Below are 14451 nucleotides of genomic sequence, written 5' to 3' on the forward strand. Positions count from 1 at the left end.
ACGCAAATTGTGATTGGCCAGAATGAGATGATGTATGATGACGTACAGAATGATGATAAGAGCGCCCCTCACTTCTCAGTTCTCACATGTGATTTTTTTCTAAATGTTAAAGAAATACCTGATATACAAGTTCACAATATGTCACAATGCGTGCACACATGGTCCCTGGTGTGACTAATGTCAGTGGCAGTGTTTGTGGCCCCTGATGTAACTATTCTCATGGCAGACGCCTGAACAGTGTTTGTGCTAAATTTGGGACGGGTTAAACAAAATATGATAGGTTCAGTACTTGTGTAATCCCACCCGAGACCCTTTGCTGCATATTTCTCCCCATCTCTCTAGCCTGCATTTCCTGTCTCGGTACACTATCACTATCAAAATAAAGTCCAGGGGCCTTGGAAATGCCAGAGGAATGTTATCTTTAAAAAATAACAAATAAAATGTAAGCTATTTTTATCAACATTGCCTCATAGAAATTAGTCTAAACAATATTGCCACTACTAATATTGCCTCTGTAGACATTTTTAAAGCACAGCTCAAGACCCACTTCTACACCCTTGCTTTTAATTGATTTGTTTATTTTTTATTTTTTGTTATTCATGTCCTCACTGTATTGCATTACTGCTCTTGTTTTTTAATGTTTATGCCTTGCTTTTCTTTTCTTTTTTTCCATCTCTTCATTGCTCTGTAAAGCACTTTGAGCTGCATTTCATGTCATGAAAGGTGCTATACAAATAAAGTTTATTATTATTATTATTATTATTATTATTAATTCACCATTAGGGAGTAGTTTAAAGTTGGTAATGATGGAAAATTGACAAAATTTTACCTCCAGGAATCCAAGAGCAAGGCAGACAGCACCAACCCAGAGCAGGCTTTTCACTACAACCATGGCACAACCCTAAGGAACAAAACAGTCAAATAATGTCCCAAAAAAAAAGGGGTTTTGATGTTGTGTGCGTGCGCGTGCGTGCGTGCGTACGTGTGCATACAATACATGTGCTATTTTTAGAAAATTAAACTGACAATAATTATATGAATTGAATTTCAATGTGTATACAGTATACATGTTATATTGTACCCTGTGGATACTGACCGTTTTGTGTATGTTGTCTATGTTCTGGCCACAGTCCACTGCCTTCACCTTGCAGCAAGAATCTGGGAACCCCTTGCTTATCCCCCCGATGCTCCAGTCCGTATAGCTTGTCATTCCACAGCACTTGAACTGCAACAGCCCATATACAGGAAAGCAATTCAATAGTATCAGTCTGTGAGCCAGTAGAGTCACAGATGTGACCATGCTATATTGAAAACTAGACTTTTTTTTTGTAAGATATTTTTGGGGCTTTTTGCCTTTATTGATAGATTAACAGTAGCTTGACAGGAAAGGGGGAGAGAGATGGGGGAAGACACGCAGCATAGGTTGTCGGGATCGGGACTCGAACCCGCGACATGCTGTCAGGCTGGATTACAAGACTAGGTGCCTGGACCGCTCGGCCGGGCCAAGACAAAACAAGACAGTTTGACCCAATGCCTGACAATGATTTAAATATACTTTGCCAATGCATTTCAATGGGAATGGTGCGTTTTTCTGCAGAAATCAGCAAATGGCAGCAAACCGTTCCAAGGTTCCATTGGTAAATGGTAAATGGTGCATTTATATAGCGCCTTTATCCAAGGCGCTTTACATAGATTGTGCATCAATTCACCCATTCATACACCGATGGCGGCAGAAACCATGCAAGGCACTAGCCAGCACATCGGGAGCAATTAGCGGTTCAGTGTCTTGCTCAAGGACACTTCGACACCAACTCTGGGGGAGCTGGGGTTCGAACAGGCAACCTTGCGGTTACCATCCAGAAACTCTACCCCTGAGCCACCGCCGCCATTGCCATTGAAATGCATTGGCAGAATTTGCCCTCATAGGTAGAATAAAAGTGCGGCGTGACCGTGCCTTATATATAACTCTATGGACCGTGGCCTAATGGTCCACCTGCCAACCGATCACATTCACTAACTTGTTAGTCTGTAGCATAAATGAATGTCAGATAACCTGTTCTCCTCTCTGAGAATAGGTTCTGGTGAACTGTCCCCATGTATTGTTATAAAATACTCTATTCACTATCACTCCACACCATCACCAACTACAGGCAAATAGGCCTATTGTACCATATGGCTATGCACATCACCTTGCTCTGAATATTATCCATGACGGTTGGGTCTGAGATCAGCTTCTGCACCACCTTACTGATTCCGGCGGTGGCCTTTGAAGCAATATAACCCTGTATAGAAAATGTTACAGAATGAATGCTAAGCCGTATATGCTTAAACAGGGATATACTTCATTGAGCTTTAATGAAGAATTACCGTGTAATTAGTCAAATGATCAGAGATCTCCTTCTATCGTTATGTATCAGATATAGGCAGAGGCTGCATCATAATATCTGTGTTTAGTCAGGGTTCTCTGTGATGACACTGATTGCATGTATTTTGCTCATGTACTGTATTTGCCTAAGCTGTATAATGCAGGCTATTGTATAGGATCTATACTATGTGTACCACTTTTGCCTTTACCATGGGCAGGTCATGGTGACTGACTGTGTTATGCATATCTTTCTATCCATCTGTTTTGTGGTGTGCCAATTCTCATGCCAGACCCCTGAACGGTGTTTGTGCCAAGTTTGGTGATCTCCGATCGTCTGGCTACACGAGGCTGCCATGCAATATACAAAACTGAAGTGTCTTACCTGGCTAAAGACGTAAAAGGCAGCCCCTGCGGCGACCTCCAAGCAAATTATCAAGATAAGGATACAGTTGAACTGGAGACCATGGAGAGATGGAATAAATAAAGATAGATTTGAGCCCGCCACTCTTCCATCTCAGTGCTCCTTTTCTAAGTCTTTTGCCTTACACAGATGAATGATGTCTGTGTATGCTACAGTAAGCAGATGGGGCAATGTGCAATATGTTGTATGCTACACAGTAAAGTTATGTGTTGATCTAATCATTTGCACCTCAGAGAGGTATAAAAATGGTCCATTTGTTTACATTTGTATACGCCCACACAGTTAAGAGAAAGATGCAATACGGAACATATTTTAATGAAATAATATATGTAATTTTCTAAGTATGTAAATATAATGGATCATCTGCAGTGTAAGGAGATAATATAGCGTAACATATAACTCACTACACCCAGAATCAAGGTATTCTCTATTAAAGCGCCTAAACAGGCCAAGGCAGCGAGTAGTGTAATGATGACGCCTGCTACAATGATGACCGTAGAGATGCAACCGATACGCGTTCCAGTGATGATGCCGATCTCCAAGAAGGTAGTGCGAGTCTTCACTCCAATGATAATGAGAGAAACGCCAGTTGCCTGTTAAAATATATATATATTATTTCTCGATCCTCATCTAAAGCACGTACATTCACACACACCGACGGCGGAGGCAACCATCTGCTCAGTGTGCTTAAGGACACAGGAAGAGTAGGGAATTGAACCAGGAACGTTCCAATTCGCTGCTCTACCTCCTGAGCGGCTGCCACCCCATTCTCAGTAACACCTCTTTGTCTTCTTGGCCATATTGTAAAAATAAATATTAATATAAATCTAATGAACTTACCTAGTAGAGTAAATAAACTTACCAAGAAAAGTGAATTGAAGAACATAAAAATCCACTTGATAAACTTGCTAAAACATGCACTAAAACATACACTCATTTTGGCAGTCCAAACCCTCTGCGCTATAATATTAATTAATAAAATCTTTAAATCAACAGACGGAGAGAGAGGCAGAGGATGTCGTGATGTCCATAGGCTTTATTCTATCAAATGAACATACAACAGAGTAACGTCTATCCAAATAAAGATAGCTGATAGTATGTATTTGACTATTGTTTGACCAGCCTAATCTAACTGCTCTGTGGTTAGAGTGAGAAGCCATATACACACAGGGCTGTGTGTGTGTGTGTGTGTGTGTGTGTGTGTGTGTGTGTGTGTGTGTGTGTGTGTGTGTGTGTGTGTGTGCGCGCTCGTGCGTCTGTCCGTCTGTGTACAGCTAGGGCTCCATTTTCGTCACCGCTAAACCCCTTATCCCTAAACTTCTTTGCCTTTTTTACTATTTTGAAAAACATTTTTGAATAGTTCAACTAGCCAATCTACATTGACACGTCGTGAGCTTTTAGACTGGCTAATTTAACTATTCAAAAATGTTTTGCAAAATAGTAAAAAAAAAAGGCAAAGAAGTTTAGGGATAAGGGGTTTAGCGGTGACGAAAATTGAGCCCTAGCTAATCTCCGGCACCGTTGGACCAATGGGCGTTAAACTGTGCATACACTCCCCGGAGGACAGCAGAACCACTGCCCCAATGTTTCACATCGGCCTGTTATAGCACCACCAGAGGCCGATTTATGGGGGGGGAGAAAATTTGGGATATTACTCCTACAGATTTTGTACAAACATCAGCAAATCAGTACATATTATATAGTCATGTGATCAAGACGTATCTGTCAGACATTTCATATTCCGTCCTGATTGGCTAAGATTGGCTTTCAAAGTTTGCAGGAGTGGCCCGTTTTGTACAAAATGCCTGACATCATGAACGTAGCACATGTCCATGGAAGAAATGCCACCATCTCTTTTTCAAATCGGCCTCATGGTGGTGCTAAAACAGGCCGATTCAGTTTTGGAAAAAGTGTGTTTTCTTCAAAACACTTTTTGCTACTTTTCCAAAACTCACACACATCGGTCCACATTACTGTATCTCTGGGGTCATGTGGTCAAGATGTCGGCGTCATTCAAATTTTGCTGAGGAGCACACTCTTCTAGTTCTCAACTCAGATCCTGGTGACCCAGAACACAGCAGGGCTTCAACTTTCATACTAGACGTCTGCCATATGACATATGGGAGACCAGATGAATGTGATTTGCTACCTGGTACAGTACGCCCACCATCTAACCACTACTTTTTTCGTCATCAGTGGTCAAATGAAGATCATACAATTCCTCACTGGACAAAACAACTGTGGCTTGACTCATCTAATTGGCTGAATAATAGAATCCATGAGAATGAAGTTAAACTTAACAGCCATCATTACAACATTTGACAATCTGTCAAGCCTGAATTGTTTTCCATGCAAATTAGAACAGACCGATATGGTTCCACAAAAAAAAGAAAAGTGACTTTTTACGAGCGTATAGAAGCATTGACCCGTCATGTGCATGTAAATTACTTGTCCCCAAACGTGATAAGAAGTCTGTCATCATGCAGGCTATATTCTCCTTGCCCTGCCATCCAACTTGACACAGAACACTTGGCCACAATGAATTCTTGATGCGACAGACTGAGTGATTTAGCTCCTGGCTGGCGGTGGGGGTTTATTTTTTGCTGTCCCCCACTATAAATCAGTGGCTGCATGTACAATGTGTAAACCGATCACATTGCTTTGCCCAGATAGTCCATGGGCCAGACCAGAAGTGAGGGACATTTTTGGTGGCAAAATCTATTTGCTACCATTTTGTTTGTTGGGTCCATATAAGTACTTTGAGACATGATGAGTAGCTTTAATACTTTTTTGGGACAATCATTGTTTCCCCATTAACTCCCATTATATGCAGAGTAGGATTTTGTGCAGTTTACTCTAGATATTATGTTACAATTAAGTTTATTCACACTTATAATTATACACACACACACACAAATGCTATGACATATAAAAATATGTTATAAAAGTATATAAACATGTAGGCCTATAGTAGTAATAAATTAGCATAATTGGCTAAATATTCCCCAACACAAGAAATTACTATAACTTTGCTTAAGAAAGGTGAGTCTATGTTTGTGATGTATAGAAATCAATCTGTTACCATGGTGCAATCATGCCACCTTTTTAATTTGCGCCAATATCAACTGAATAATTGATATTGATATGACAGTGATGGTTATGATGATGTTCATTGATTAAATTGAGTTAAAGACAGATAATTCTTCATTTTTCCCTCTGTATGACGTGTTTTATTCAAAAAAAGGCTGATAACTGCAACTAAGCTACCACTTAGGAACTGCTATCATGTTGAAATATTATCTAGGGATATAGACCTTTTAAAAAAAACATGATAGCATTTGCCACCTTGAATGTCCCTCACTAGTGAAAATTCTGGTCTGGGCCCATGGACTAAGAGTTTACAGTCAGTGTGGACGCGGTGAAAAGAAAGAACAGGAATTCAGATATTCATATGCTTTTTTTATCACATGAACCCTAGTGACCCTACACTGGGAATGTCAAAGTACGGTAGGCAAACATTCTGCGAAAATGGGACGTCTACAAGCTCACAATGCATGTTTTGAGCCTCTAACATGACTGATCTGCCATTTTCAGCAAAGAGATTTGGTCTAGATAAAAAGGGATGGAAGTGTTTAAGTGGTTAATTAATGTTTTGCTCTTATGTTTTCAAGAGCAAAATAACTAACGAAATAACTCGAGAACAGATTAGTTTCATGAAACTTGGGAATGATCAATAGGGCGCCATGGATAATTGGATTATGTTTGGAAGTAGAACGTCAAAAGGTCAAGGTAACAAGCACGGTTAATATCCAGAATAGAAGACATTTCGTGGGATTGATCATTGGGCTTCCCAAAGAGACTAATTGACCTTTGGGTCCAGGACATGAGTGCAATCAAGGGCAATGGCAACATTTCACAACTCGTAGGTGGAATTAACGTACGTATCTTGACAATTGCATGGCAGAGGCATGTAGTCTACTCTTTTGGGTCCTGAGCCAAAGGTGTATTGAATCAAAAGCTTTGTCTTATTATTCATTAGGTGATAGAGAATGTTGTGTTGAAACTGTGCTGTGCTGTATGTCCGATCTTATGGTGAAAACTCCAAAGTGAACATGCTCCACACTCCATTGACTTTTGACTGCCATTAACAAGACTTCTAAATTACTTCCTTCCCCTGGAGTCGTATACACTGCGTGTCTGCCTTTTTCCCACCGTGTGCACGCACGCACGCACGCACGCACGCACGCACGCACGCACGCACGCACGCAAACACGCACGCACGCACGCACACTTATTGTTTTAGATTTCACCATAATCTACAATGTAGTCTCAAAACAGACTGTTAATGGGTGGTGGGTGATGGGTTCTCAGATTATCTTCAATGTAACCAGTACAGTACAACCAGAGGAGGGCACTGTTGGAATGTATGGTGTGGTCTGGACAGTTGAGCATGCAAGGTAATTTAGTAACAATGTCCTGTTGCTACTACACTGTCATCGTGTCACAGACCTTGTGGTTTAAACCTGTAGCATCCCTATTATAATCTGGCCATGTCATAATATATGACATTTGGTGAAAATAGGCGAATGTTCACTGAAAATGGAAGGGATTCGGTGTAGAGGGGGAAAGTACAGACCCCTGGGAGACCTCAGTCAACAGTGTGCAACTGTGCATAGGTTTTAAGTAGTTATGTGCTCTACCCAAGAGTACATTGAATATGGTAGATAATGGGAGAAAGACTTTTGGTTAACATACTACTGAGCCATTTTTATTCAAATGAGCATGGGAGAACTTCCAGCTATTCAAAATGTGCATCTCCCATGATAGCCCTACCTATATTGTGACCATTAATAAGTGATTTCCAAATGGACACTGCATGTGACAAAGATTTAAATTCAAACATTCAAACTTGATGGAATTGAATTACTACTTTAATTACTACTTTTAATGATGTGCTCACAAACATCTATCTATATCTCTATCTATAAATGCACCGTCTCTGTACATACGTATGTCTGTAATTCAAATTCGACACACGCGTTCCCCACCCCCGCAGGGAGTGCAGTGCCCGGTGTCAAGTCGGTCGGACCCATGGTTGTCCAGAACCGCCACAAAAGGCCTCTGCCCGGGTACAACGGGTATTGCATAGGCGGGTGGGGCATGGATCTCGGTCTAGTCTATCTCTCTATAAATGCACCACGTCTGTACGTACGGTTCAAACCGTTGGTCCCACCGACTTCAAATTCGACACACACGCTCCACACCCCCACAGGGAGTGCAGTGCCTGTGGTGTCGAGTCCGTCGGATAGCCTGTTGTCCAGAACCAGCACAAAAGCCCTTGCCCGGGCCCTGATCGATTTCCCCTATATCTCCATATATGGAGCTGGCCTGTTCTGCCATCACAATTATGTTCTGACATCTGCATACATAAAAAGGACACGGACATAATATTAGGGTGAGGCATGCATTTTCAACTTGCATCGTTCCAAGTAGGTGCCCAACGGGCCAGTGCCCAACGGGCGCCGCTCTAGTATATATAAATGTAGCTGGACTCTCCTAGCTACAATGCAAAGAAAACCAATGTTTGCATCTATTCTAAGCTGCCTTCATCAGGGTTGCCCACATCATATGTAACTTAAAGTCTATTAACTCTGAAGGCGTTGTTGGGAACAGGATGCAAAACGATTACCATAGTTAGAATGCCATGCAGCCAGAGAGAGAGAGGGGGGGGGGGGTCTTTGCCTTTCCTGTTGTGCCTCAGAAATGTGAGTTCCTGATCTGTGTGTGTACCAGAGAGAGAGAGAGAGAGAGAGAACTTAATTTGCCTTTTCTGTTGTTTCCTGTTTGATGAGGATGAAGATAATTAATTATTCTGGTTGTCAGTGACTAATTACAGTATTATTTTCATATAGTTTATTTGAACTTGAAGTGTTGAAGTGGTTATGTTTATAATTTGTGTTTGCTTTTGACCATTACATGTACCAAATTGCCTACACCCTACAGCATTGCAGCAGCCAACCACACTACTAACTAGAAAAAGTGCCCTTCTGGGCACAGGTCTCCACCAGGAGGATAGGAGTGTGTGTGATGTTTGGCAAATTGTTTAGGAGCAATATAAGTGTGTGTGTGTGTGTGTGTGTGTGTGTGTGTGTGTGTGTGTGTGTGTGTGACACGAGACGCGGCTTGGCCTATTGTAGCGCCCCCATGAGGCTGATTTGAAAACTGTCAAGTGGCATTTCTTCCAAAGTCTAGTGGGAATATGCATGCAGTTTCACCACAATCGGACGCTGCGTTGAGTAGTTGTGGCGATTTGTACAAAACGGGTACAAAGCGGGCTACTCCTGAAAAGTTTAGAAGCCAATCGTAGCCAATGAGGGTGGATTATGAGAAATCGAACAAACCCGTCTTGATCATATGACTATGAAGAGCATGTGTACCGATTTGCGTGAAATTTGGATAAAATTTGAAGGAGTAATATTAGAAAATGTGTTTCACATGTCGGCCTCCTGGTGGCGCTATAAAGAGCAGATGTGAAAAATTCCAGGCAAAGGTTTTTCCTTGGCCTCTAGGGAGTTGGCATACAAAGTTATCCACAGATCCGTGCAGTTAGAGGTAAAAACACTTTTCGGCCAGTTATAGCGCCACCATGAGGCTTAGTTGAAAATGTTCATTTGGCATTTCTTCCTCGGCCTAGTGGGAATGTGCGTGCACAATTTCACGGAAATCACACGATGTGTTCATGATTTGCAGCATTTTGTTTGAAACTGAGCACTCCTGCAAACTTTGGAAGCCAATCTTAGCCAATCAGGATGGAGTCTGAGAAATCTGAAAGATTTGTTTCGTTGAATGGCTCTAGAGAGACTGTGTACCAATTTGCGTGATGTTTGGTCAAAATCTGTAGGTGTACTGTCCAAAAACTTGTTTTGCACAAAGCGGCCTCCTGGTGGCGCTATAACAGGCCGTTCTGGAAATTTTGGGGCAGAGGTTCATCGTTGCCATCCAGGGAGTGTGAGTGCAAAATGTGGCATCGACCGGGTTAACGGTGCCGGAGATTAGCTGTTCACAGACGGAAGGACGGACGGACACACACACACACACACACACACGGACGGACGGACGGAGTGCAAAACATACTCTCTCCCCATGCCTTCGGCCTGGTGGAGACAATAATTGCAAAAACTGTCAAGTAATGTGATGTCACAAAGTGCTGTCAGTTCCTCATTAAGTTCAAACTGCACCTCCTGCACTTACAGTATATTGAACATGCAGGTGACAAGCATTAGCAGGGTTCACGGTTCAGTGCTTGAGATGAATGAGAATGATATAGATTGACTGCTATGTAGCAACACAGGATGTTTCTGAGAAATCTTGTTCCCCTTCTGTGGTAGTTAAGCTACTAGTTGGAGCTTTAAGCCCAAACCACACCAGTTGCAACTCCTTGGGACAAAGGGCTCCATTTTCGTGACCGCTAAACCCCTTATCCCTAAACTTCTTTGCCTTTTTTCACTATTTTGCTAAACATTTTTGAATAGTTAAAATGGCCAGTCTACAAGCTCACAACGTGTCAATGTAGATTGGCTAGTTGAACTATTCAAATGTTTTTCAAAATAGTAAAAAAAAGGCAAAGAAGTTTAGGGGTTTAGCGGTGACGAAAATGGAGCCCAAAGTGTTTTAAGGTCAACCACACCAATGCAACTCATTGAGTTGCAAGGAGTTACATTGGTGTGGTTGACCTTAAAACAGTTTTGTCCTGATTTGTGCTTATAACTCTGGTGGCCAGTGGCCACAGTATACTTTTGGAGCACGAGCCTCCTCAAATGACCACAGAAAACAACCTGCACTTTCACAGACCACCAGTTGAAAACCCCTGGGTCAGACATGCAGTCATTAAACAAAAACACACGTGTGTGCATGCACATGTTGCACCCTGACGAAGGCCACAGCTGCAACACATTTGCACACTAATTTAACCTTTAGGCATTTTGTAAGGAAAGAGATGCCTGTTTGACTTGATTTTCTCTTTGAGTTGGCTAGGCCTATATGTTTTGTAAAGAGCACTGCTCCCCTAGGCTATAGCCTACCGTACAAAATATTGAAACCAAAGCACCGGTTTGTTCTTTTTCCATTATTGTAAATTTTGTAGTGTTTTAGGAGCTGGTTATGTATTCAACAAAATTTGAGTTTACTTCACATCGAAGATCAGAGGTAGGTGGAATGCTGTAAATAATTGGCCTTTTATCGTTGGAGGCTCCATTAATCACCATGTTGTTTCAATCCGGGGAACATTTTGTAGGCCCAAGTGAACTGTATTGTATGTGTACCACTACCAGCATCTTCAGAGCTCCCAACATATGGGACCATTTAGTCTACTAAGCCCTGGCGCACTCTGTTCTCCCTCATGTACTCCCACTGCCCGCCTTGAGTGAAATATGTCCACTGCCAAAATGGGGTGTAATAATTCATGACATAAATCTTTTGCTATTATTGTATCCTCCAGAGGAGCAGTCATTATGTTTGTGTTAGCCAAGTAGGCTACCACATGAGAAATCATGGGAAGCATTTGATCTTTGTTTGCATAGCCTCGGAAACCCAGACGTTTTTGTTTGCATAGCTAATCATTTTCAAAAGTACACATTTCCTACCGCTTTTATGTAAGCCATACAATGTGCCATAATGTAATGTAAAGGTTAATTGTCACTTTAATTGCCAGTGCAGCTTCCATCTACTATAGCCGCAATTTGCAACACTAGATTGCAGCTGTATGAAAAGCTTGAATTATCTTCTACCTGCAAAGCGTTTTTCATAAAAATCCACTGTAGACATTTTATGAGCTAAGTGTTTGGAAGCGCTCGTTGGAAATCACTCAACAGTCCTGTGTACCACCTTGAAATGGCAGGAGGTTGTGTTATTGAAAACGAGCGCTTCCAAACTCAACACAAAATGACCTGCACAGAATTTCTTGATGGAAAGTAACTCATAACGGTGGATTTTTATGAAACAAACACTTTGCAGATAGATGGTAATTCAAGCTTTTCATACAACTGCTATGTTGGTGAGTTTAATATCATTTAATACTATCATAAGACCTTTCTGTTTGGATGTATGGGCTGTCAGTGGCTGGTGTTGTCTAGATTCAACCCATTAAAATTGCGGCTACCTATGGGTGATGTTTGTACAGCACAGATTGATACATTGGCTAATAAACACAGAAATGTGATTGATATGGTGCATTACCGTTTCTATTGGTCCCATAACTGGGAATCCCCCTCACTTTTGTTCTTCCTTAAACCAAAGCAAGAAAATAACTCAATTGGCAGAAGTTAATAAATGAGTGACATATGGTACAGAGTATTCACATCCTTCTGTGAACAGTCTGTTCACAGAAGGATATTGTTGTATAAACAATAGCATGTCTGGTCCCAGTTTGCACTAAGAGAAGAGAAAATATCAGTGTCTCCATCTGGCTAACAAAGGGATTACATACAGTAGAACAAAAGGTCACCTAACACACCTTAGAGCCACACCCAAGCCATAATGAATCCAATACCATCAATGGTATTAAATAAAAAAATGTGTCTTGTAGTGTAACCTTTCATGACCACATGGTTATACCTCTACTTTCTCAAAAGAAACCCTTGGTCTTGACCAGGTTTTTGTATTGAAGTTGACACCATTAGTACCTTCCTCATTATGTCAGAAGCCAAATCAAACACAAAGTTGCCTTACTTGTTCGTCTTGATTCCTGGGAGGTCATATATCTGCCGGGATGTCAGTCTCCTGTTGTGACTTGTGTACACGACTTAAACAGCGTGTGTCGACTGTGGCTTTTGGCAGACGGTGACAGGTGCCAAAGTGAAGCTTGGTGACCATGTGCTGAAAGCAGAAGTATTCTTTTTGAAGTGTCTCCAGGTAAGAACAATATTTTCATCCAATGCATGTTCACGTTCTGCAGGTTCTATGTTTATGTCATTTTTGGTTCATGGTTTTGTTTTCTCTGGTTTATTGCATTCGTCATCGTACTCATTGTGAGTCCTCTGTCCATCTCTCTCATCTCTCTCCCACACACACTTCCTGCTATCTCTCTATCTTTTTCACACACATGTTCTCTGTTTCGCTCGTCTCTCCCTCCCTCGATTCTGCTCGCAGGGGGACAGGGCTGGGAGGCCTGCCTTTCTAATTGGCCCCTCTGATAAAGTTGGCTGTTTCCTGTGCTGTGCAGCGGGGTTGAGTGGGCTGTGAATGAGAATGCCCTGCTCAGTCTGTTAGCAACTCAGAGGATGTGTGACTAGAAACACGGGGGAATGTCTGGCACAACGGAGCCTTAACAGAGACGGAGTGTAGAAAAAAGAATAAACAGATCAGAGAGGCAAAAACAAATGACACTGCAGTGACTGTTTGACACAATGCCATTGTTTTGCTGTAGTTTCTTCTAAGGATGGACAAGGGCAGTAGCGACTCCAAGACATTTGTGTCCACTTTCCATTTCGACCTGAAGCCCGCCGGGGCCCAGAGTGCGGAGAAGAGCAAGAACGGACTGGACACCAGGGAGAAAATGCCTGTTGGAGGCAGCATGCTGGGACTCTCCCCTTCAACAGGTAACCAGAAGGATGGGCAAGTGGACAGCGTGTGTGTGCGTGCGTGTGTGTTCGTCATAATGTTTTTACATGCATATTTACATAGTTGAGAATTAAGCTATTCTTCCAGCCAACTCTTTCTATTGTTTACATATCACAGGGAAAATAAGGCACTAAATCAGTGTAGTGATTTAGTGATGCTCTTTTGTGATCTTAAAAGCTCACGGGTCATTCAGTTGAATTAACGCCTCTGTAAGCAAGCGGTGAGCTCAGAGAACAAGATGATGACACCTATATCGCATGCGATGTAGTAGGTTTATTAAACACACTGTAGAACTTTACACAAGCCATATTATGTGACCGGAATATGTTGTGTATGGCTAATACAGAAGTCAGCCAGATGAGATGGGATAGGAATACCGGTAGTTAGAAAAGTTGATGATATAGAAACAGTGGCATGCAGTATCTTGATGAAAGAGTCACATGGCGTCAGAAAAACATACCTGTATCTATATGCTTACACAGCGTAGGAGTGAGTAAGTATACGTATCTGTATGTTTACACAGCTTAGGTGCGGTAAGAATAGTTATCTATAGGCTTACATAGCTTAAGAATGATTAAGTATCGTTAAAGGATTATGTATAGATACTGGGACGTTGGTCAAACCAATTGTACATATTATGAGTATGTTATCCCACCCCTCAAGGACAACCGTGGGCGGTTTGTGTTCAAATTGATTATTTTTTTAGGGGCGCTGCCATGGTAGCCCCTCCAACATCTGGCTTTCGGAATTACATCATGATATGGGGGCCGAGTTTACGGGCTTTTTAGTGTTTTGTTTAGAGCATTTTTAACGTGACTTCATGTGGCAGCAAAGTCTATGTACTTTTGTTTAAAGTGCTCTAAAACAAACTTTAAAAAAAAAAACCTTTGTATGAGGGAAAAAACAAAGACCATCCTGGCCCTCAGGTACATCATGATTTGTACAGTAGAGAAACTTTGCATGGGCATACCGGACTTTAAGAAATATTTTTAAGAAAGTATTCAACCTACTGGTATTACCGGTAGGTTGAATATGAATACTTTCTTAA

General features: G+C 41.7%; 2 protein-coding genes across 6 annotated transcripts in view; one reads left to right on the forward strand and one right to left on the reverse strand.

Moving 5' to 3' along the window:
* Positions 1-12653, reverse strand: part of LOC306914879 (CD63 antigen-like) — a 13147-nt gene extending 494 nt beyond the window's left edge. Inside the window, exons 1-6 of one of the 2 annotated variants that reach the window (XR_013788754.1) lie at positions 12513-12653; positions 3191-3379; positions 2748-2819; positions 2190-2282; positions 1097-1225; positions 830-901 (exon numbers count right to left, since the gene is read on the reverse strand). Coding sequence is in view for 1 of the 2 variants with exons in the window: in XM_079492100.1 (XP_079348226.1) it covers positions 830-901; positions 1097-1225; positions 2190-2282; positions 2748-2819; positions 12021-12038 (384 nt within the window). In the remaining variant the exon portion in view is untranslated. Of the gene's footprint in view, positions 1-829; positions 902-1096; positions 1226-2189; positions 2283-2747; positions 2820-3190; positions 3380-12020; positions 12069-12512 lie in introns of both variants that reach the window. The other variant, XM_079492100.1, reaches the window with a different exon arrangement.
* LOC306914875 (myosin light chain kinase, smooth muscle-like) overlaps positions 10704-14451 on the forward strand; it is a 40780-nt gene continuing 37032 nt past the window's right edge. For 2 of the 4 annotated variants that reach the window (XM_079492093.1, XM_079492094.1), the window contains exons 1-3: positions 10705-10991; positions 12621-12695; positions 13210-13381. In XM_079492093.1, coding sequence (XP_079348219.1) covers positions 10947-10991; positions 12621-12695; positions 13210-13381 — 292 coding nt within the window. In that variant the 5' untranslated portion in view covers positions 10705-10946. Of the gene's footprint in view, positions 10992-12620; positions 12696-13209; positions 13382-14451 lie in introns of all 4 variants that reach the window. The other 2 variants (XM_079492095.1, XM_079492096.1) reach the window with 2 other exon arrangements.

The sequence above is a fragment of the Electrona antarctica genome (genome assembly GCF_951216825.1).
Source record: "Electrona antarctica genome assembly, chromosome: 22".
Classification (NCBI taxonomy): Eukaryota; Metazoa; Chordata; class Actinopteri; order Myctophiformes; family Myctophidae; genus Electrona; species Electrona antarctica.